The 26028-nt window shown below is 42.6% G+C and overlaps 1 protein-coding gene across 2 annotated transcripts in view; it reads right to left on the bottom strand.

Moving 5' to 3' along the window:
• The window catches only part of osbpl9 (oxysterol binding protein-like 9), a 126169-nt gene that overhangs the window by 90440 nt on the left and 9701 nt on the right, over positions 1-26028 (bottom strand). For both annotated transcript variants that reach the window (XM_078408541.1, XM_078408539.1), the window contains exons 2-3: positions 21694-21744; positions 4049-4127 (exon numbers count right to left, since the gene is read on the bottom strand). In XM_078408541.1, coding sequence (XP_078264667.1) covers positions 4049-4127; positions 21694-21744 — 130 coding nt within the window. The remainder of the gene's footprint in view (positions 1-4048; positions 4128-21693; positions 21745-26028) is intronic.

A 26028-nucleotide genomic window follows, 5' to 3' on the forward strand; every position in this document is an offset into this window, starting at 1 on the left:
AAAATTAAAAATGAGCATTCATTGAAAATCACAATGACTTAAACAGGATATTAACATTAAGCCAAATTAAAATTACTTTAAAAAACACTTACTTACCCTAATCTGCAGGCAGAAAAGGTATATTTATTGGAAAATGGCCTGTCTAGCCTATGATTAGAGAGGTCAGCATAGTGCAGCTGCACCTGCCATTTGTAAAGTTCCAACCTTACAACAGGTCTGCATTGAGTCGGGGGCATCCTTTAATGTGAATGGTTGAATGCCACTGGTTCTACACGCACTACCAGCCACAGCCAGCATAATTAAGCCTCCTATGTCCAAGCCTTACCTTGCACTGCATTCAGTCAAGTATACATTTGCCAATAAATTATACTGATCTTTTGCAAACAATTTAGACACTTGCAAATTGATGAATTTGCAGATGATGGGGGGGGGGGGGGGGGGGGGAGAGAAAGATCTTCCCAATTCTGACCATAACTAAAAGATCCATTACAATGCCTTTTTGAAATCATTATTGCCCAATGCACGAGTAAGTTTTGACATAAGAAAAGATACATCTTGGGACTTTTCTCAACATCAAACTCTAATGGATGAAATTTAAAATTCAAGAAACAAGGCCATCAGAATTTAGCAACTTAAAGGATGATATATAATATTTAACGCTCAATACACTTTTTAAAAACTCAGTCAAGGTGATCCAAATGTGACTAAACGTATGCTTCTGGGAAAAAGTAAAGTAACAAAAACATTTATGAAAAAACATGGCACAACGCAAAAACAAAGACAACTTTTTGAGAGTGCAATTTCTCGGTTTTTGTTAAGGGTATAATTTACAAACCATTTTCTACAAGTTGATATCAGTCTCCTTCAAAACACCCTCTGCACAACAGAGGATCAGCCTCAGAGCTGCAGATATTTCTGCATAGTCATGCTCAACAGATAATTGGAGTAGCTGATGTTTACCATGATGCTATAAAACAGATTTAAAGATGCAAGTGGAAAGGATTAAGGGATACAAATCAACAAGGAGTAAAAAAGGACCTTAAGGCTTGGAACAGAGTAGGATGTATAAAGCTGGAGTCATGGACATGAGGCCAGAAAAATTAGATAAGTCAATAATGGCATAAATAATTACATAAAGATTTAAAAGTCAGCATCCTTCACTTAGAGTTTTTTTTAAAAATCCATCATTTCTTTTTTGCTTTTAAAATCTTTCTTGGAACGCGAGTTTGGCAGTCCATATCTAAATTTCTATGCTTTCTATGTCCTTGCAGTGAACATTATTTCTAGTAGGCATGAAATGCCAAGAATTTGACCCATAAATAATGAAAAGATAACAAAGGACATGATAGGACTTAGAACAGTCAGAAGGCGAGTCATTTGCATAGGATACCCAGCCTCTGACTACTCTTGAAGTCAGACTACTATGTTTTTTGATCAATGGTGATCACCAGGAAAGTTAATGAGTGAATTAGAAGATGGTAACACTACTGCAAATTAAGAGAAGATGTTTAGATTTAATCTTATTGGAAATGCCCATTATTTGCCATTCTTGTAGTATCATGCAAATATCACCTGCCACTTACGTCCGTAACTGTTTTTCAGGCCTTGCTGCTTCATTTACCAGAGAGCAAATCCAGGATATTTACCATCAGAGATCCTCAAAGCAATATGTTAGGTTTGACCAACTACTTTGCAAAATAACTTCCTTGCACACCGTAAGAATGGAATTGACACTTGACATTATAACGCAAGGAAGTTATTTTGCGAAATAGTTGGTCATACTTAACATATTGCTTTGAGGATCTCTAATGGTAAATATCTTGGATTAAGATAACTGACCAATAAACTCTTGTGCAACACTGAAGTGCTTCCCTCTTGATTTTCATTAACTTTAGTTTTAATAGGGTTCCTTAATAGGGTCAAAGGCTGCCCCACTCCCAATCAACCGCTGGTATTCAATTATTTTGTCATTATTTGGAACAAGGTTAAATGCGGTTTGCTAAAACAGCTGAATACACCTTTCATCACTTCATTAATGGATGAAAAATAGACTGAAAGCACAATAATTGGCAAGATTGGTAACGTCATGTTTCTTGTGACAGGATATCTCTCAGTGCAGCCCCTTCAAACCAATGCATCCTCCGAAAGTTGGAGCATTCAAAACTAATCATTGTAGTCGAAGAAATAATAAAACCAGGCATTTCCATGCTGTTTTACTTCTCCCACCCCTTTGCACTCAGGTTATGAAGTCAGCATTCCATTATTCTTTGTCGTGCTTGGTGTTAATTTTCAAAATAACTAAATTTGAATTAATCAAAATTTCCCAAAACATTACAATCCAATACAAGAACAAGTACACATGCAGTTGTTGAAAAGAAAGTTAAGAAAGTTATTCAGAACAAATCACAAACAGCTAGGTAATAAAGGCAAATTACAAGTGGTTGACAATACTACTGAAAATGTCAGTTTTTACACACCACACATACATTCTACCAGACAATTAGTATCATCTTCCTTTGCTTTTTTGCAAATCCATCTCTTGTTAAATCAATACATGTATTTTTATTTCTCAAATACTCCTTGTGGTTATGCATTTTAGACATTTATCACTCTTTTGGGCAAAATATCTCGAGAACAATGACCATCTTTTATATATTGATTCCAGCTTTAGTCTTTTCCACATGTGGACACCCAGTATCCATGCAAACTCTATCAAACACTTCCATACCTGTTCTTGCTCTGCAAGATTGGCAGTCTTATTTACAATAAAGCTTTCCCAAATGGTCAGATATTTCTGGATAATTAAACATACAGTTCCAAAACAGAAATCTTTTTTTCCACAATTTCCAATTCATTCACATCCTTCATACTGTTGTTAAAGCTTGCAGAATACTTTCCATGTTAATAAAATATCTCAGTGGATGGCAGTTTCTTAATTTTCATGGTTAGTTGATCATGTTTTAAATTTGTACAATAAAAATTCAATTTCCAAAGTATTTCAAGCGCAGCACAACTGAGAAAAGGTAACTATTTATCCATGCAACCTTACATTCTTGTGACTGGAACTAAATTGGCAATTACCAAATCCTTTTCCAGTTAAATCTTAGTTTATTTCTTCAGATGTACAACTGGACCTAACTTCATGGTCAGTATAATAATAGTAATGTCGATCAATAAAGGTTTAAATTTAAGGCAAATGAAAAGGGGAATTATATCTGAAAAGCAACTCCAACTGATGCCCATTTACTTAACACAAGGAAGCTGTCCATTCATATTCACTACTTTTATCTAAATTACAAACTAGTCCTAGCATAATGTTTCCCCCCCCCCACACTAATTCTTAATTCCATAAATCCTGGTTTTCTCAGTGAAAATGTTAAATGATGTAACAAAATTTCAAGTGAGAACAGAAAACTGGAATGACAATGTCTTACCCTTCCTACCGGTGAACCACAGCATACAGTGACGAAACATGACAAAAAGCTGGTCAAATTAGTATTAAAATCAGTAAGAGAAAGCAATGATGGCACATAAATGAAGAGACAAATAATGCCGATGGAAGATATTGTAGGTTTGCAGAACATAAGTCTCCACCTTAAAGTCGAATGCTGCTTTCAGCTTTCCCGTTAATGCACATCTGCAGTACTCAGAGGCACAACCCTGCTTGGCTCAGTCGCTGTCCTGCCTGTGCTGCCAGTCTTCAGGCTGTACAGCAGCAGTTAAAAGAGCATCCAGCAGTTCATAAAAATCGTAAACAGATAACAGCACTGTTTTTCTCTTGAAAACTCCTCCTTCATTTTTACATAATATCCAAATTCTGGTGAAGATGAATCCTCAATTAACACATTAACAGTGTGAAGTCAAATACCCAATATTTACTCTGCTAGATAATAGAGGTCTAGAATGTTCAGCAGAGATTCAGTTCACAAGTCCAAATTTAAAATTTATATTCAGGTGCAAAATTTCAAGCCCAGGTTTTCATTCAACATTTCCACAATCAGAGTGCTTTTGGCACTTCAAATGCAAGTAAAAATTGCTCTGCTCTCACCTTGAAAATGAAATGTCTTCTGATCCACTGTAACTGTGAAGGTGCTGTCATCCTCATCGTCTATACCAATCACAGCTCCCTGTGAAAGAGAGACCAAAAAGCCTGGTGAAGCAAGCAGTGACATCACCAGCCAAATGCACAGCAATGTTAAGAAACCGAATGAGAGAGAATCCAAACATTGCAGAGCATAAGGTTCACATGTGGCTACCATTCCCGATTTCAAAGAAAATTCCTAATGCAAATTTAAATTTGCATGCATTTTGTTTTAGAACTGGAAAATGCACAATAAAGTTGAAATAAATTCATCTGCAGCACATCCACTGCAGATTTCAAACACATTCCTAATTAATAAAATAATCTGCGCATTTCAAATGCTAGCATTAAAACAAAATCTGGACAGTCAAATTAATCAGTATTCCTGCAATTTTGCACAAGTATTTTAAAATTTAAATAATATAAAAAGTATGAAAGTGAAATATTTCCTAATCAAATGACATCAAACTTATTTCCTAATCAAATATTTCCTGCAAATAACATCAAACTTTATTCCCCATCATCCAATTATGAAAAAATATTAGCAGAACATTTATCTTCAGAAATGCTAATTTAATGATTGTGCTATACAACAGTTTCCATGGGCTACATCTAATCAAAATTACATAAACTCTTTGTAATGGGTTCACTCCTTCTGTTCTGCAATGGCCAAATAGTGTGAGTGTGTGAGTGTGAGAGTGCGAGTGCGAGTGCGAGTGTGTGTATAGAAGTATGTTTACATTTGACTTTAACTACATCTTGCATTGTTGTTAAACTAAAAATAGAAAATGTAGAAATATTCACAACAATTGCATGAAAAGAGAAAGGCTAAAATCAGTTAACAATCTGAGTTTATGACGGAATTTAAGAGACTGTGCCCAAAACAAAACATTCTCTTCATGTGCAATGTCTGACCACTATGTCTATGTTTGTTACTTCATGTTAAATTTTCAGAATCTGAAACTTTTCTTTAAATGTACATTCTTACATGTGTTATTCTCCAAAATACGACAGTATTAGGATATTAGGCCACTCCTAGGGTCAGTCCCCTCGGCACTTGGACAGGGACTGCGCACAGGCTATGGGGTTTCTACCCAGGGCTTTTTGGGGAGTGTTCATCCCTTCGGTGGAACTCGTTGTGAGTGGATGCTCACAACTTGCATGAAAGAACTTTCAAAATCTGCCTGGCCTCCAGCCTATTTCTGGCCATGTCCAAGCCACTACATTGGTGACCTCGACGTTCATCACGCGTCGTGATGGACCAGAACAATGCACAACCCGGTCCCGCTGACCTCGAAGCCATCGCGCTAAAGCTCCTGACTTTGTGGACCGAAGAGCCTGATGTCTGGTTCCAGCAGGCAGAGGCACAGTTTGCTGTGCGGGGCGTGACGGTGGATGAAACCAAATATTTCTACGTCGTCGGCGCTCTGGACCAGCCGATTGCGAGGCGAGTTAAACCTTACCTCCACGCCCCCGCGGCAGCTAACAAATATGCGGGCCTCAAGGCCCTGCTCATCAGGAGGTTTGGCCTTAGCGACTCCGAGCGGGCAACTCGGATTCTGCGTATGGAGGGCCTCGGTGACCGTCGGCCGTCGGCCCTCCTGGAAGACATGCTCGCCCTTACGGGTGACCATGAGCCCTGTTTCTTGTTCAAACAAACTTACCTGCGGCAGCTCCCAGCCGACATCCGCCTGCAGCTCGCCAGCGATCCCTTCACCAACACGGAGGTGCTGGGCGAGCACGCTGACCAACTGTGGATGGCCCGTCAAGAGGAACTGGAAGCTCTGGCTGTTGTCTCAGCGGCATCGGGAGGCGCACAGCAGGTCAGGGCCTCCATCGGCCCAGTCAGCACCATCGCCTATACCACCGGACACCAGCAGAGGGGGCTGGTGCTATTATCACCGCCGCTGGGGACCAGCAGCCAAGCAACGTTGCCCGCCTTGTGCCTTCCCAGGAAACATAGGTGCCGGCCGTCAGTGATTCCTTCGGCGGCCGGCCAGATCCATCGCGTGTTCGCTCGGGATCGCCGCACCGGGGGTCGGTTCCTCGTGGACACTGGAGCAGAGGTGAGAGTCCTGCCTCCTTCCATCGCCGACATCCGTGTGGGCAAACGCGGCCCCCTCCTCACTGCGGCGAACCGGAGCCCTATCAGTACTTACGCTTACCGCAAGCTTGCCCTCAACTTCGGCCATAGCTGGTTTTCATTGGGGTTTGTCATCGCCGACGTTTCCCAGCCGCTGCTGGGTGCCGACTTCCTGCGAGCGCATTCAATGCTCGTGGATGTCAGGAGGCAGCGCCTGGTGCACTCCAGCACGTTGGACCCCTGTCGTCCGTGGATGCGACTTACGCGCGCATCCTGGCGGATTTCCCAGACATCATCGAACCCCACTTCCGCTCGTCCACCCCCAAGCATGGGGTGGAGCACCACATCCCTACCACCGGGCCGCCCGTGCGTGGCGTCTTGCACCGGACAAGCTCCGTCTAGCGCAGGGGGAGTTCCGCCGGATAGAGTCGATGGGCATCGTGCGCCCCTCCAATAGCCCATGGGCGTTACTGCTCCACTTGGTCCCCAAGGCAGACGGGGGCTGGCGACAGTGTGGGGACTAGCGTCGCCTGAATGATGCGACCGTCACCGACAGGTACCTGGTCCCGCAAATCCAGGACTTCAATGCCCACCTGGCCGGAGCATCGGTGTTCTCCAAGGTGGACCTTGTGCGCGGGTACAATCAAATTCCGGTCCACTCCGACGACATTCCCAAGACAGCCATTATTACACCGTTGGGGCTGTTTGAATTCTTGAGGATGCAGTTCGGGTTGAAGAACGCCGCACAGGCCTTCCAACGGCTTATGGACTGTGTGTGCCGTGGCCTGGACTTTGTATTCGTGTATTTGGATGATGTACTCGTGGCCAGCCGCTCGCGGCAGGAGCACCGCACCCACCTCCGCCAACTGTGTCAGCGCCTCAGCGCGTACGGCTTGGCTGTTAACATGTCCAAGTGCCATTTCGGGGTGACGGCCATCGACTTCCTCGGCCGTTAAGGGCCTCCAAGAATTTGTGGGGATGGTCTCTTTTTATCACCGCTTCTTGCTGGCGGTAGCAGGAATCATGCGCCCGCTTTTCCACCTCATGACTGGTCGTCGCAAGGAGGCCGAGTGGTCTGACGAAGCAGTAGCGGCGTTCGATTATGCCAAGGAGGCCCTGGCCGGGGCCACGATGCTCGTCCATCCCAGGGAGGATGCCCCAACCGCCCTCTCAGTGGATGATTCCGAGGTGGCGGTCGGGGCGGTGCTGGAGCATCTCATTGAGGGGTGCTGGCAGCCGCTCGCCTTTTTCAGCAGGCACCATTGCGGCGCTCAACGACATTACAGCGCTTTTGATCGTGAGCTCCTCGCCCTGTACCTCGCCATACGCCACTTTCGGTACTTCCTGGAGGGGAGGCCCTTCACTGCTTTTACGGATCACAAGCCGCTCACCTTCGCATTTGCCAAGGTTTCGGATCCGTGGTCTGCGCAGAGGCAGCAGAGGCAGTTGGCGTACGTGTCGGAGTACACCACCTCAATCCAATTCGTGGAGGGTACGTACAACAGGGTGGCCGACGCCTTCTCTAGACCTGCGGTCCACGCCCTTCTCCAAGCGGCCGGTGGTATTGATTATTCCGCCTTGGCAGCCGCACAGCTGGTGGACGAGGAAACGGCCACCTATCGCACGGCAGTTTCGGGCCTGCAGCTGGAGGACATTGTCTGTTGTCCTGGGGGCGCAACGCTGCTGTGCAACGTCTCCACTGGCCTGCCATGGCCCATCGCCCCCGTCGCCTGGCGGCGCATGGTGTTCGAGGTGCTCCACGGGCTTGCCCATCCCTCCATTCGGGCGACGACAGCCTTCGTAGCCTCCCGCTTCATGTGGCACGGGCTGTGCAAGCAGGTTGCACATTGGGCAAGCACCTGCATCCCGTGCCAGACCGCCAAGGTCCAGCGACACGTGCGTGCGCCGCTGCAGGGGTTCGGCGTCCCACGGTAGTGGTTCGAGCACATTCACGTGGACATCGTGGGGCCGCTGCCGCCATCCCGGGGCATGACCCACTTCTTCACCGTGGTCAACCGCTTCACGCGCCGCCAAGCCCCGAGCGCAGGTGGCTGTCGAGTTGTCCACCAGCGGAATAGCCTCAGGCCACAGCAAAGTTTTTCAATTATATAGTGTAACAAATAAACTACCCCATTGCTTTTGCAACAATTTGCATCCAAACCATTCTAATTCATCTATTGTCAGAGTGGTAGGACAAGCATCAGTGCATAAAAACTCAAATGCTTGTTGTCAGGATGAGTTCAAGTTTGTGTGTTTGAGAGACATTGAAAATATTGAAGAAATCAATCGGGGAACCAATCAGAGCACAAATTCAGCTTTATATATGTCGAACAGCAATTGAAGAGAAAGGAACTGAGCCAATTGTTGCATGGAAAACACATTTCTAGCCATTCTGCAGTCACAGTGCTGAAATTGGTGTGGATTTATTATCGCCATATATTCCAAAATGAAGTGAAAAACTTAGTTTGCACGTTATCCACACCAATCATATTGTCACGAGTATAATTAAGCCATACACATGTACAACAGGTAATGAACGCAATATTCTGTGCAGCCTTACCAACAATACATGTGCAGCAACAGAACATCGTAAATTCTATACTCAGTGCCCTTATTGATGAAGGCCAGCATGCCAAATGCCTTATTCACCATCCTGTCCACGAAACCTCCAGGGAACTTTCTACTAGGTTCCTCTGCTCTAAAACACCCCAGGGTCATCCTGTTTATTGTGAAAATTTTACCCTGATTTGACTACCAAAAATGACACCTCACATTTATCTGTCCTAAACTACATTTGCCTTTCCTTGGCCCACTTACCCAGCTAATCTAGATCCCATTGCAATACTTGATAACCCTTTTCACTATCTACGACAACCTCCATTTTACAGATATCTGTAAACTTACTATCCATGCCTTACACATTCACATATAAATTATGAAAATAGTTGACAAACATATATGGGTCCAACACTGACCCAAGATGCACCACTAATCACAGGCCTGCTGTCTGCAAATAACCTTCTACCATTACCCTCTGCTTCCTCCCATCAGGCCATTTATGTATCCAATTATCTAGCTCTCTCTGGATCACATACAATCTTATCTTCCAGAGTAATCTACCTCGCATAACCTTATCAAAGCCCGAGCGGAAGTCTACCACCCTGCTTTCATGATCTATTTTGTTAATTCGTCAAAAAATTCAAATGAGAATACACAAAAAGAATTTGAAGGAGTATCGGATATCGCCTGAGAAAGTTTAAGCAAGATTTCTGGTTTCCATCAGTTGGATAGTTCCCCAACTTAGCATTTATTCTTGTATATCAAAATGGGGGAGATAGCAATTATGTCCAGACAGGTGCACCAAATATTTACTAATCTTAAGTTTGATCAGTGCTAACAAAAAAATTCCCAGTATATATCTCAAAGGTTTTATTGTATTTTAATGATTGTTTAAGATAGAATGATATGCTTGGCCATGCTGTAAATTAAGCACATATAGAAATTATGCAATTTTTGTATTGTATAAAAGGCGTAGTTCAGGCTATATTTGCAAAGATTAACTATCAAAACAAACATTCCACATTTCAAAAGTGTACAAGAATATACAGAAGTAGCTCAAATGGCTAAATTATTTCAATTTCTATGGCATGAACTCGTTAGTAATTGCCTTTGTTCTGCTATACATCATTTTTTACTGTGCACCTCCACTTTAAGCTCTTTACTCTACTTAATTATAATATGATTTCTGTGAAACAGGCTTTGTTCAGTCCACAAACTGGATCAGAGCTTCCTGTCATGTTAACTCTATCCTACTTCGTCAACCTTCCTGTCCTTGAACTCCCCCACCCTTCCCTTTTATGTTGCAACGATATTCAACAGAACTTCAAGGAACAGTATCTCATCTTTCAGATAGATACTTTTACAGTCCAATACTCGGCATTGAACCTAACAATTTCAGATAAATATTGATAATCAATTTACTTGGAAAACTACTGTAGGTAGTTCTTGCATTTACATTTCTTATCGACCCATCTAGTGCTTCTTTATACTTCATCTTGTATCTTTTTAACCTTGTCACTTCAATCTCCTTCTCTCCATGCTAAAACAGAACCCTTTCTTTCTTCCCTTTACCTTCCCTGGAATCTACAATTGCTTAAAATCTGATTGCTTTAATAACAAAGGTCAATAATTCAAAATATTCAATTTATCTCAACAGAAACTGCCAGGCTTGCTGGCACAATTTCAGTTTATAATTAATGTGTTAGACTTTCTGAAAAGAATTGGTCTACATCATGCCACCTGCCCTTGTACAGGCCTAAAAGTCATATCTGTATAACAAATGATTTAATTTCACATTGTAAGAAAATATAATGTTGTTCGCATTATTTAAACTAGTAATACGTAACAAAAACCAAGTAAATAAAATAATCAGATTGCTTTCACTTCCCCTTCTACTTGTAGTAATATACACGACTTTCAAAATCAAAAGAATGGCAAAAATAAACCAGAAAATAACAGAAAACCAAAGATAAGCCATACAACAAGGTTAAAGAGAACTTTTAAAGTTCAAATTGAATTATTTAACGCTCTATCCATTCATGAAAATGGAATGCCATGAGCTTGTCTTTCATTGTATTATTAATGAACAACATGGATGTTCTTACATCTTGCAATGGAGGATAAAACCAAATTTGGCAACAACTAGCAAACACAATAGGGATGGGAATGGATACAATTTAAATACAACATTTAAATGCAAAGACAAGGCAGCTGTTAAATTGAAATTCCATTGTTCTACTGATATTTTTTTACATTCATTTACATTCATTACAACAGATTAATTTACTGTTTTTTGTGTACATTTTATTAAAATAATTAAACATATCAATTGTGGAGAGTAAGAACCTGCTGAAGACAAGGTAAGATGACCCCACAACAGAGCTTTGATTTCTTGCACTGAAAAGTCATGAATGGAGCAAATTGGTAGTATCTAGTGCAACATAATAGACAAGAACTTTGACTCTACAAACTGTGTGGGATCAACTTTTCAAATAATCATAAATTCCTCAGTTCCATTTGGAAATAAGAGCAAATGTTGTTTACAATGATAAACTATTGAATTCAGTGTTGAATTCATGTTGTAAAGCTTCTTGCAAAAAGGCAAGGCACAAGGAACTGCAGATTCTGATTTACAAAAAAAAAGACAAGTGCTGGAGTAACTCTGCAGGTCAGGCAACATCTCTGGAGCACATGGATAGGTGACATTTCGGGTCAGGACCCTTCAGATTGATTATAGTTAGCGGGAGAAAGTTGGAAGAGGTAGGGGCAAGACAAGTGGCAGGTGATAGGGGATGCAGATGAGGGGCGTTTTGGATTGGCAGATGGTTGGTCAAAGGGCAGAGATGAAAAGATAAAAAGTGTGAGATAAAGAAAGAAGTGAAAGGTGTCCAGAAGAAGGAATATAAATGGAAGGGGACAGGAGAGGGTTGGGAAGGGGAAAGGGAGAAATGAGTGCACAATCAGGTGGGGCACAGAAGGGAGAAAAAAAGGGGAAGTGAAAAGGCGGGGTGGGGGGCATGTTCTTCTTCTTCTTCTTCATGTGTTTGAGGCAGCAGAAATTATGTGACGCTCTCCAGGCGCTGCAGCCAGTGCAATGTGCTGTTGTCGAGGGCCTTGAGGTCTACCCCTCCACCAGGGGGGCGGAGGACAGCGCAGTCGAAAATGACGTGCTGCTCTGTTTGCTGGTCTGCTCCACACACACAGGCTGCTGATGAACGCAAACCCCAACGATGCATGTTGGCGTTGAACCGGCCGACCCCTGTACGGAGGCCGTTCAGGGCGACCCACTCATTGCGGGGCATGTCCGAGCCGGGTGGGGCTGTGGTGTTCAGTGCGACAGTGAATTGAGGAGGTCGCGATGTCTGTTCCCTGCTGGTTCTCCATGTTCCTAGTATGTTGAAACCGGAGCCACAGAGGGTCGCTGTGTGACGGGAGAAGGGGAGACGAGATGACAGGCGTTGAGGTCCCAGTTGCTGTGAATCCTGGGCGAGGTGGTGCAAAGGATGTTTGGCTTCCGATGGGGCCTTGCACACTAGCCTATGAGTGAAGAACTCTCTGCGAAGCTTGGCGGGTGCAATACCTGCGAGCACCGGCAGGAGATCCGTCGGAGTAAGGCGTAGACAGCTGGTGATGATCCGCATGGTGTCATTGAGGGTGGCGTCTAGCACGCTGCGGCACCATGCTGGGGCGGCGTACTCAGCGGCGCTGTACACGAGTGCAAGAGCACTGGTTCGGAGAGTAGATGTCCTGGCGCCCCATGACGATCCAGCCAAGCAACGCAGGAGGTTGTTCCGTGCCGAGACTTTAGCACGGAGAGCTTCAAGGTGTTGCTTGTAGGTCAGCTGCCGATCTAGTTTCACCCCAAGGTATGTACGAAATACAAGGTATGCACCATAAAACTATGCCCTCTAGTTGTAGGGTAGAGGTTGTAGGGTAGGGGTGACCCATTGAGGGTGACGGTTAGCTGGCGTTGAGCTTCCTTGTTGTTCAGGTGAAAGGCAGTTATGCTGGCTTTTGCCACACTCAGTTTTAGTCTCCAGGTCTTAAGGTAGCCTGTGACAAGTTCCATATCCGCCGAAAACACATCCTCCACATTTGACCAACTCCTGTCCGAGTGCAGTAGAGCCAGGTCATCTGCATATCCATACTGGCGCGAGATCGTGCGTGGCAGATCGCTGATATAGAGATTGAAGAGCACGGGGGCCAGTACCGAGCCTTGGGGGACTCCGTTTCTTAGGCGTCGCAGTCGACTAGATTGTGTGTCGCTGGTCTTGAGTACAAAATTGTGGTTGGCAAGGATTTTATTTTTGTATGTTATTTTATGCTTGTATGTTATTTAACTGAAATCGGAGAATTTCATTTAGTTTAGAGATACAGCACGGGAACACCCCGCCGAGACTGTGCCAACCAGCGATCACCTGGTACATTAGCACTATCCTACACACCAGGGACAATTCGCAAACTTTACCGAAGCCAATTAACCTACAAACCTGTACGTCTTTGGAGTGTGGGAGGAAACTGGGGCACCCGGGGAAAACCCGCGCGGTTACAGGGAGAATGTACAAACTCCATACAGACGGCACCCATAGTTAGGATCAAACCCGGGTCTCTGGCGCTGTAAGGCAGCACCTCTACTGCTGCACTACTGTCCCATCCTGCGTTGGGTTGTAAGTTAACCTTGCAGAATATGAGCTGTTGCTGCCCTTTTACATATACCAGCCATTTACATATACCAACCATTCCATTTATCTTACCCTCCCCGCCTTGGCTTTTCATCTCTGGCACGTGTCCAACCATTGGTCTATCAATACCTCTCAGCTGTATCCACTTGCTAGCTTTTGTCTCACCCCACGTCTCTTCAAGCTTTCCCCACCTAGTACAATTGGTCTGATGTATGGTCCTGACCCGAAGCATCACCTAACAATGTTCTCCAGAGACTTGTCTGACCTACTGAGTTACTGCAGTGGTGTCTTCTTAAAAAAATGAAAGACAAGGTGTTTTTACTTGAATTGTATCAGTAATTGATCATTGAATTGAAGTTCTAATTTCTTTCACCACGGATGTTTCTTGACAGACAAGTATTTCAAACTTCCTTTCCAATTACATTGCAATTTGTAATTTCTTAAATTGTTTTCAAGGTTATTGTTATTGCAGGACCAACATTTGTTGTCCTGCCTTTATTTCTCTTGAGAAAGTAGTGATGAACCATCTCCTTGAACCATTGGATTCCTTCTGCTAAAAGTACTCCTTCAATTTTGTTGGAAAGAAAATGCCAAGAATTAAACGCATTTGTGATGAAGGTACACCAGTTTATTTCTGTGTTAGTGTGCGGCTTGGAGAGGAATTGGAAAGTGGAAGAATTTCCACTGTATTCAAAATATACATTGTATTTCATATTTACGCTCCCATCTAACAACCACCATCGGGAAGGAGGAGCCTGGAATCCATGATCACCAGGTTGAAGAACTGCTTCTTTCCAGCAACCATCAGTCTCTTTAATACTACACGGCATTAACTATTACACAGCAATATTTCAGATGTATTCTCATTTATAGAATATGATTATTACCATATTTTTCAGTCAAGTGCCAATTCTGATTGTGTCCATTCCTCATATAGCGCCCTTCAAGGCTTTCTTACCTCCAACCACCCTTCCTTAATGTTCTTATAATTAGTTAATCAAATAAAACTATCCTCAGATTACACCACCTTCCCATTCCACTTGACAAATAAATATACTTTGCTAATATATCCTTCTTGAACATTCAATTAGCTAATTGTCAAAATATAGTTTCTTTTCGGTTTCTGCAACAGCAACCTGCAGATCAATATAATTTCCTGGAGATTCTGGGCAGTCCTAAAGGGTGATGAAGCTCATCCAAAGTGTACCTCATCCCATTACGTCACCACTTCAGGGAAACCAAGCTCTGCGTGAAGAAACCCCCTCAAGTCCTTTTTTAATATTTTCTTTCTCACCATAAAACTATGCCCTCTAGTTCAGGACTCCTCTCCTCAGAGAAAAGGACTGTAACCATTCATCTTTTCTATATCCATCGATAAGGTCACCCCTCAGCTTCCTACACCCCAGGAAACAGCAGTCCAAGCCAGTGGTGCAGCTGGTAGAGCTGCTGCCTCACAGCGCCAGAATCCAGGGCTCAATCCTGACCTCAGGTGCTGTCATGTGGAGTTCGCACATTCTCCCTGTGACTGCAAGGGTTTCCTCCCAAATGTGCAGGTTTGGAGGTTTACTGGCCTCTGTAAATTGCCCCTAGTGTGTACAGAGTGGATGTCAAGTCAAGTCAAGTCAATTGTATTTGTATAGCACATTTAAAAACAACCCACGTTGACCAAAGTGCTGCACATCTGATTAGGAAAAAAAAGAAACATACAGTGGCAGGCACCACACTAGCTGGTGGGATTACCAGAATGATGCCTCGATTAGACAGTATTAGCTACAAGGAGTGGTTGCACAAGACTGATTTCTCTGGAACATCAGTAGTTGAGGGGAGACCTGATAGAAATATCAAATACTAGAGGGCATAACTTTAAGGTGGCCAGAGCAACATTTAAAGGAGATGTGGGGGGCAAGTATTGTTTTTCCAAGTTTTGTGGTAGTGGCATTAAAGAGGCTTTTTGATACGCAGGGAGTGGTGGTATAAGGATTCTGTGCAGGCAGAAAAGAGTTGGTCTTGGTAACACTAACATGTTCGCACAGACATTGTGGGCTGAAGGACCAGCTCCTGTGCCATATCGTTCTATATTCTGTTCTAACTACTGTGAAGGCTTGATCAATGATTGATGTGGTCTCAGTGGGCTGAAGAGTTTATTTTCATGTTGTATCTTTCAATCAGTCAATCTCTCCAGCCTCTAATTACTTAAGCCCTCAAGTGGTGGCAACATCCCCACAAATCTTTTCTACTCCTTTTCCAGGCTAATAACATCCTTCCTGTAGCAGGACAACCAGAGCTGTACACAGATGTAACCTCACCAATGTCTCGTTTAGATGTGATATGAAATCCCACTTTCTGTATTCAATAGCCTTCTTTACCACCCCATCTACCCGTGTCACCATTTTCAGGGAACAATGTAAGTACTTGTCTCTCTGCTCAACATCATTTTCCAGGCCCCTACAATGTACTATGCATGTCCTGTCCTTCCAAAATTAAATAAAAATCAATGAGGCGGGTCATGTAGAGTACTTAAAACCCATTTAGCCTGTTGAATAGAGCTCACAATAAGAGAGAGTTACTTGACACAGGCAAGAATCTAAATAAAGGGGTAGGTACAGAGCACTTTGCTCTGAGCCTTCTCTGTATTCAAAAATGCCATGGCTCATAGGAGTTTATTAATATCCCTTGAATAAATACATTGTTGCTCATCTCGATATTATATGGCCTATCCCTTATCCCACAACCAGCTGGGAAAAATTTCCTCAGGCATCCTCTAAGAATTTAACATGTTTCATTGATATCACTCAACCTTCACTCTATGGTATGCAAATATTCTTTAATCTAATTTCATAGAACAATATCATTCAAAGAACAATACCATCATTCCAAGAATAAGTCGTGAACATTCTGTTATACTCTCTCGCAATATTTTTCTTTAAACAAGGAACTCAGGTCGGCACAAACTTCAAGTTATGGTCTCACTAGAAATATGGTCTCACTAGGTGCAGGAGTAGGCCTTTTGGTCCTTCGAGCCAGCACCTCCATTCAATATGATCATAGCTCTAAAATCAGTACCACTTTCCTGCTCTTTCCCCATATCCCTTGATTCCTTAAGACCTAAGAGCTAAATCTAACTCTTGAAAACATCCAGTGAATTGGCCTCCACTGCCTTCTGTGGCAGAGAATTCCACATATTCACAACTCTGTGTGAAAAAGTTGTTTCTCATCTCAGTCCTAAATGGCCTGCGCCTTATTCTTAAACTGCGACTCCTGGTTCTGGGCTCCCCCAACATCGGGAACATTTTTCCTGCATCTAGCCTGTCCAATCCTTTAAGAATTTTATATGTTTCTATAAGATCCCCTCGCATTCTTCTAAATTCCAGTGAATACAAGCCCAGTTGACCCATTAAAGTTCAGCTGTGCAAGACGGTCATTTTTACTCTCCAATGCCTTTATAAAAGAGAGCCATTGTTCCATTTGCTGAAGTAAATCACAGAACAAGTAAACTTTGTGAAATGTGCACAAGAATATCCTGGATTCTCCAAAAAACAAAAGTATCACAATTATCTGCTATATTCCTGCTTGCTCATTTCCTGTGCCGAAGCAGATCTTTTCTGGTAATCAATGACAACTCAAGGACACCTCGTAAATACAAAAGAACATCGAGGAGACAACAGGAAGGACGGAGATAAATTTGCAGGCTGTTGCAGGCATCTTCTGCCAGGTGGGTATGGAACATCTCCATATTCCTTCTCTTCCCAGCCCCCCATCTGCACTCAACAAGCGCAACAGTCAGGGTCTGGGTCAAGCTGAGCAGAGCTGAGAGTACTGAGCAGACTCACTCGCTCACTCTCTGAGTCAGTGAGGTCTGCTGGCAGTTGCACTTCCCGCACCTGTTTATTCTCCCATTCAGCTATTTGACCGAGTGTCAAAGGTTACAGGGGGGAAGGAAGAAGAATTGGGTTGAGAGGAAAAGATAAATCAGCCATAATCAAATGGCGGAATAGACTTGATGGGCCAAATGGCATAATCCTGATCCTATGACTTACGAACTTTCTGCGATCCTCTCCCATACACTGTTCATTTCTGACTTATGAACAGTTCACAGCAATGGAACCATTGTGACCTGGGGACTACCTGCATCTTGGAACCATTGATGCGGAAAGGGTAGACACAAAATGCTGGAGTAACTCAGCAGGACAGACAGCATCTCTGGAGAGAAGGAATGGGTGACGTTTCGGGTCGAGACCCGTCTTCAGACTGATCTTGAAAGGGTCATCATCAGGATAGAGATGACAAAGCTGGAGAAATAAATTCCCTCTTTCATCTTCACTCACAACCTAGTTAGCTGCAACAACAAAGCCTTCAACATCCTTTCTCAGCCACACCACCACCATTCTGTTCTCTCATTCGCCACAGCCATTCCCTTTGTTCTCTCATCACCTTTACTGAAACTTCAAATATGTATAGTTTGATGAAATGCAGATGATTAGAGACATTTTCTTTCTCTACAAATGCTGCCTGACTTGCTAGTATTTTATGTGTAAGAAGGAACTGCAGATGCTGGTTTAAACCAAAGATAGACAAAAAGCTGGAGTAACTCAGCAGGATAGGATGCATCTCTGGAGAGGATGAATGGGTGACGTTTTGGGTCGAGAAGTCAAGACCCTTCTTCATACTGGTTAGGACAAGGGAAACGAGAGCTATAGACGATGTGGAGATATAAAGAACAATAAATGAAAGATATGCCAAAAAGTAACGATAAAGGAAACAGGCCATCGTAAGCTGTTTGTAGGGTGAAAATGAGAAGCTAGTGCGACTTGGGTGGAGGAGGGATAGAGGGAATGCCAGGGCTACCTGAAGTGAGATAAATCAATATTCATACCACTGGGCTGTAAGCTGCCCAAGTGCAATATGATATGCTGTTCCTCCATTTTGTGATAGGCCTCACTTTGACAATGGAGACAGAGGAAAGAAAGGCCTGTATAGGAATGGGAAGGAGAATTAAAGTGTCCAGCAACCAGGAGAGCAGGTTGGTTCACCCGTGGTGAGCGAAGGTGTTCCGCAAAACGATCTAACCACTAACCACATTTCTCCATCTCCACCCCTTTCCACCTTCCGCAGAGCCTGTTCCCTCCGCAAATCCCTGGTTAACTCATCCCTTCCCACCCAAACCACCCCCTCCCCAGGTACCTCCCCTCCAAACACAAAAGATGCAACACCTGTTGCTATACCTCCTCCCTTGACTCTCTCCAGGGACCCTAAGAGTTCTTGCAGGTTAGGCAGAGGTTCACTTGCACCTCCTCCAACCTCATCTACTGTATCCGTTGTTCAAGATGTGGACTCTTGTACATCGGCGAGACCAAACGCAGACTGGGCAATCGTTTTGCAGAACACCTTCCCTCAGCCCGCATGAACCTACCTGATTTGCCGGTTGCTGGACACTTTAATTCACCTTCCCATTCCTACACAGACCCCTTGTTGGCCTCGGTCTCCTCCATTGTCAGAGTAAGGCTAAAGGCAAATTGGAGGAACCGTATCTCATATTTCACTTGGGAAACTTACAGCCCAGTGGTATGAATATTGAACCCCTCACTTCAGGAAGCGCCGGCATTCACTCTCTCTCTCTCTCTATCCTTCCCCCACCCAAGTCGCACTAGCTTCTCATTATCACCCTACAAACAGCTTACAATGGCCCATTTCCTTATCATCGTTACTTTTTGGCATTTCTTTCATTCATTGTTCTTTATCTCTTCAGATCACCATCAACATCTCTCGTTTCCCTTATCCCTAACCAGTCTGAAGAAGGGTCTCGACCCGAAATGTCATCCATTCCTTCTCTCCAGAGATGCTGCCTGTCCCACTGAATTACTCCAGCTTTTTGTGTCTATCTTTGCTAGTATTTTAAAGAGTTTCCTGTTTTTATTAATGATGATTTCCATCATCCATATTTTTGCTTTTTTACTTTTTTAGAGCAAGTCGTGCTCATCTTACATGGAAATGGGCCCTTCGGCTCCATAAGTCTGCACCAACCATCAATCACCAATTTACACAAACCCCATTTTATTAACCCCATATTTTCACCAACTCTTCCCAAATTCTCCATTCAACTGCTCACTTGGAGCAATTTACAGTACCATTGGTCTACCGATCAATACAGCTGTGAGCATGCAGCTCTTCTGGCAATGCCACTGCATTGATTAGGCTACTTTCACTGAAACGTTTGACCAAGTTTTTCTTCTCAGCACTCCTGGTAAGATCATCTATAACTGGCTCTAATAGATAATAGCTAATCGAACTAATACCTAGTTTTTTGTAAATTTATTCATTTAGGACATTGTTCAAGCTCTAGAAACAATGTACCCTTTGATTGCGTTAATCAAGATTTTTTTTTAAATGTTACTCTTGTAATGGAGCACATCTTGAATACATTTTCAAAGTCTTTAATGCTGATTATTACTAAATAGGTTACTGCTTCAAAAGGTAGGAAATAAGGAAGACCATCTATAGAATTGCAATTTGATTTAATCTATTGACAGGAGTTTTATTTATTGAACAAAATAAAACACTGGACTGAATCAACTATCACTAATTCATTGTCTAAGAACACAAGAAAACACTCTCCTGCTCTGCCACCCTGTGGATGTTTGATCGATTGCAATCACCATTACTCCAATAGCACCCCATCAGGTTAAGTGGCATTTGTAAGGAGTGTTTGAGTGTAAAGTCATAACTGAAACAGTTTGAAACAACCAATGTCATCCTGAATACAATAAGACAAATTGCCAGACTGAGTGCCATATTTGCGAGTGAGCAGCTGCGAGGAGGAGCAGTGTGGGAGATTTAAAAGCAACCATAGGCATCTGGGAGTGACTGCTCCTAGTGGTGTATTAAAGGAAGGCAGGCACTAATGGAGCAGTCTATTGGGAGCTGCCGTCTAGGGAGTAGCGGAGCAGCTGCATGCAAGGGTGAAGGCAAGATAGGTTACGTCTTTTGCTTTGTACAACTCTTCCTTGTTCTTAGTGCAGTACAGATGGCAGTTAGGGTACTCGTATTATCCTGCAGCATGAGGGAAGTCAGGGAGACCGGAGGTGGACTGGATAACTGTGGGAAGTGTATCCAGCTGCATGAACTGGAGTTGGCGCTGGATGACATTGGGATCATCCGGGTGAAAGAGATCATGCTTTGGAGTTTAGTTTCAAGATATAGCACGGAAACAGGCGCTTTGGCCCAACGAGTCCGCACCGACCAGCGATTTCTGCACATGAATGCTTTCCGACACACACTAAGGACAATTTACACTTACACCAAGTTAATTAACCTACAAACCTGTGCGTCTTTGGAGTGTGGGAGTAAACCAAAGATCTCAGAGAAAACCCATATGGTCATGGGGAGAACGAACAAACTCCGTACAGACAGCACCCATAGTCAGGATTGAAACTGGCGTCCGGCGCTGCAAGCGCTGCAAGGCAGCAACTCTACCGCCGCACCACTGTGCCGCCCGTGAGATAGTTACACTCAAGGTGCAGATAGAAAGTGGATAGGTGACTGTCAGGAAAGATAGTAAGTACAGAGTGCAGGAAAAATATGTGGCCATCTCCCCTCCAAAACGAGCAGACTCTTTTGGAAACTGTTATGTGTAATAACAAAGAACTGTAGACTCTGGTTTAATAAAAAAATAGATACAAAAATGCTGGAGTAACACGGCGGGTCACGCAGCATCTCTGGAGAAAATGGATAGGTGACATCCCTCCGCAACTCCTTGGTTCATTCATCCTTTCCCATCTAAACCACCCCCTCTCCACGTACTTTCCCCTGCAACCACAGGAGATATAACAGCAGTCCGTTCCTCCTCCCTCGACTCCATCGAGAGACCACAGCTGTCCTTCCAAGTGACTGAAATTTATATGCACCTCCTCTAATCTAATCTACTGCATCCCGTATATCCGATGTGGGCTCCTGTACATTGGCGAGACCAAGCATAGACTAAGTGACCGCTTTGCCAAACACTTGTGCTAGGTCCACTAAGGCCTACTGGATCTCCCGGTATCTAACCAGTTTAACTCCCCTTCTGGTACTGACCTTTCAAAGGCAAACTAATTAGCCAACAATTTTGAAGGAAATATAATTTCACAGACAAGATGAAACCAAAGATAGCCTGGAGAATGATGGGCAATAAATTATAGAGAAACCATGACAGATATACAAACAAAATAAAAGGACATGATATCATGTTTTTTTAAAATATATTAGCAATCAGATTCCAAGAATGTACCAACAGTGAAATTTGTTATACTCGCCCTCAGTCTGACACAGCCTCTTCGGGAACCCCGCATCATTTTGTCCTTGGACTGGAAAAAAAAACAAATATAATGTGGATCTGATTCTAAAGTACAATAACAAATAAAGCAGATCAAATTCATACAATTCAAATTCTTACCACCATGTTCGTTAGCAATTATTGTTTTTTGAAATGTAGAGCGCATGGATAAATGATAACCTGTAAAGCATTTCTCCATCTGATACTTTAATATCAATTTGGTTAACACTTCCCTTAAAGAGCAGTTCAGACAGGAAAACAAAAACTCATTTAGTTGTCATAAAAGCAGGATTTGGAGTTGCTATTCAGAGTATCAGGATTTGTGTACTAAATTGTTCCTGCACATTGCTTTCTCTACCTTCGTTTCTGCATGTTTACAGACACAATGCAGTGCCTTTAGTTTGGAAATACCGTGTGAAAACAGGCCCTTTGGCCCACCGAGTCCACGCTGACCATCGATCACCCATACACAAGTTCCATGTTATCCCATTTTCGCATCCTACACACAAGGGGCAACTTTACAGAAGCCAGTTAACTTACAAATCTATACATCTTTGGAACGTGGGAGAAACTAGAGCACAGAGAAAACCCACACGGTCACAGGAAAAACATACAAACTCTGCGCAGATTGCATCTGTAGTCAGGATCGAACCTGGGTCTCTAGCTGCGCCAATGTGCTGCCCATGTGCCGTTTACCTTGGTTTCTAATACCAATTGAAGCAACAAAGAACAGCTCATGTTAGATTAAAAAAAAGAGCCAGAACAATTATGTTAAAGAGCCTCTTAAACACAAATGAAATTATTTGATGTGGAAAAAGAGAAGGTTCCTGAAGGAAATATTGTCTTTTTCGATGTTCAGTTTCAGCAGGCATTTCATGTATCACAACTCCCATAAAATTACTGAAAGTACAGTTGCTTCCCACTTCTCTCAGTCTTCCTTTTCTCACATCTTAATGCCCCAACATTCTTCCAAATAGCAGTCCATCATCAAAGATCTCCACCATCAGAATCATACTCTCTTCTCACTGCTACCATCAGACAAGAAGTATAGAAGCCTGAAGTCTCACACCATAGATTCAGAAACAGCTATTTTCCTACAACTACCAGGTTCTTGAACCAATCTACACCATCTGAATTCTACCTCGACAATGAAACACTGTAGTCCACCTTTTGGACAAATATGGACTTGTTCTTTTTCCTAATTATGTTTTTGCCCTAACCTATTTTTTTTTTAAACAATCTTTTTAGAATTTTGTGTAATGGATATATAATTTATGTATAATTTATTTTAGTGTTTGTTTGAATCTACATGCCAATTATGCTGTTGCAAACAAGATTTTTAATTGTACCCATACCTCATCATACTCATGCATATGACAATACACTTTAATTTTTTATAAGGAGGCTTTGAGAACATCTTTTAATGGTTATCACCAAGCTTTAAAAATGATAAAGAAATCATGTTATATTGCTTAAAACTCTTCAGCTGTTATAGAAGTATACTGACAAACATTAATTTGCCATATCTTGTAGCCTCTGTTTGATTTTCAGAGATAATCTGAATTTTGCTAAAAATGTATCGCAAAGTTTGTTATAAACCTGTGGTGCAAGCAACTTTGTACCAGTTGGAACAAATTCACAATTGCATAGGACAGGTTTGGTGGGATATGGACCAAACGTGGGCAGGTGGGGCTTGTGTAGCTGGGATATGGTGGCTGGTATGGGCAAGTTGGGCCAAAGGGCCTGTTTCCACACTATCACTCTACGAATCCACGGCATAGCAACTACATCCAAATATTTTGTCAACTGCAAGCAAAGCATTGGGATTGGTTTACTATTGTCATCAGTACTTAAATAAAGTGAAAAACTTTGTGTGCAATTACATCATTAAGAGTATAATCAACCTGCACACAAGAGGAGCAAAGGAGTGCAAAGTGAAAAATAATCAGTGCAGAATATACTGCTGCAGCGTTAGCATTACAGCTACAGAGAAAATACAGATAAACTATTAAATTAAGGGCCTCGAGGTAGGTTTGGAGATGAGGGTATCTCTTAGCTTATGAGAGATATGTTCAGTAATTCGATAACAGCGGGGAAGAAACAGTTTATAAACATAGTTCCTGCTTTCAACCTTTTGTACCTACTGCCCAATGGGAGTGAGGAAAAGAGGGAGTGACCAGAGTGTAAGATAAAGATAGACAAAAAATGTTGGAGTATTTCTGCGGGTCAGGCAGCATCCCAGGAGAACATGGATAGGCAACATTTTGGATCAGAACCCTTCTTCAGAGATGTTGCCTGACCCACTGAGTTACTCCAGCATTTTGTGTCTAACTGGTCCTTGATTATGTTGGCTGCTTTCCAACAGTTTAGCATGAAGTATAGATGGAGTGTGGTGGAGAGGCTGTTTTGTGTGAAGAATTGAGCTGCAAGCACAACTCTGCAATTGCTTATGATCTTTGGCAGAGATGTTGCCAAACCATGTTTTGCTATATCCTGATAGGATGCTGCATTTGTAGAAATTGATGTCATTGTTGAATTACCTAGTCTTCTGAAGACATAGAGGTGTTACCTTGCTTTCTTGGCCATAGTATCAGTGTGGTTGGACTAGGATAAATTATTGGTGACATTTACACACAACTTAAAAGTTCTCAACCATGTCCACATCAGCACCAATGATGCTGGCTCATGTATCAAACCCAGTTTCCTGAAGTTGATAAATAGCTCTTTCGGCTTGTTGACACTGACAAACCTGTTGTTGTTTTAACACCATGTGATTAACCTCTCTACCTCCATCCTGGAGATGCAACATGATCATAGACGTCCATGACAGGACCTTAACCTTTAATTACTGTCCAATTTTTTGGCAGCCACATCTTGGCAAGTTCAAATCAATGTTAAAATTCACCACTACCTCCAATGTGCTGGTACAGCCATGGGCCTTTTGATGGAATGAAGGTCTTAATTATCATTGGCCAAATCCAATGAATGGACAACATTTCTCTTTAAAAATTGGACAAGAACAGTGTCATTTCTGACACCAAAATGAGCCAGGAACACCATATCCATGTGATCACTATGACCATTTATTCCTACTTCCTTATCACTTGGCCTTGTCGCTGCCTTGACATATCTGCCACTGAATTCCATCCATGCCTGTGTTACTTTTAGACTTTACTACCCTCTGTAAACATGAGGTCAACCACTAATGTAGACCCATTCACCTTGCTACCTTAATATTTGCTGACCTAATCCAATCTACTCTTCCACCATAACTTTCCAGGTCATGTAATTCATCTCACCCTGGCCTTTAATCAGATTCCAATTCATTGAGAATTTTGACAGATTGATACCAGATAGATAGTCTGTCTGAAGAAGGGTCTCGACCCAAAACGTCACCCATTCCTTCTCTCCTGAGATGCTGCCTGACCTGCTGAGTTACTCCAGCATTTTGTGAAATAGATACCAGATAGATGTTCAGCCACTGATATACTTTGAGAAGGGAATTGCAAAATTTAGTGTATCTGCTTATTTGCCATTCTACCTTTCTTCCTTCCTCAAGATGCTGCTTAAAGCCAACTTCAGCCTCGCATAATTTTTGTTGTTTCCTCTCCCAATATCTCTTTACGTGGTTTGACATCAATTTTATTGTTTTAACTTTCCTCTTAAGTATACCCTGGAATATTTAGTACATCAGCAGAAAGTGAAAGGAAGGAGGCCAGAATTGAGCAACACAATCATGGAGGGTTGTAGTCAGACAAAATAGCAGAGAGGAAGCAAAAACACAGGGGATTTGAAAACAAGTCAAAAAAAGCCAAGGCTTTGATTAACTGACAACCCCAAAGTAGCTCAGAAGAATAAGGTAGATAAAAATTGATAAAGGTTGGACGACAGAGGTGTACTGAAGTAGTTAGGTCTCAAGACAGAGGCATTAAAATCTACAAATGATGCACCATCTCTAGCTTTTCCCCTCTTTTAAACGATTGCCCTTCTAAAAATTATTACACTTTCCCTTAACCTTGTAAACAAGAACATTTCTGTGATGGTAATACATGGATGAAAGAAAATTGTTCTACAGAAGGAAGACACTCTGTTTATCATGCTTATGCCTATTCTTTGGAAATAGTTGCACACTATTAAAAGTCCTTCAAGTTGCTTATCCTCAACCACCCATTAAAAATTACAAAGAGAATGATTTTTTACCTCAGAAGGTAGAGCTTCCGATACCAAGAGAAAAAAAAATCTTGTGAGTGTCATGCATGTCAAACAGCAACTACTTTGAATAGCAGACTTCTGTTCAAAATTAATATTCTTTCTC

Source organism: Rhinoraja longicauda, chromosome 11 (genome assembly GCF_053455715.1).
Source record: "Rhinoraja longicauda isolate Sanriku21f chromosome 11, sRhiLon1.1, whole genome shotgun sequence".
NCBI lineage: Eukaryota > Metazoa > Chordata > Chondrichthyes > Rajiformes > Arhynchobatidae > Rhinoraja > Rhinoraja longicauda.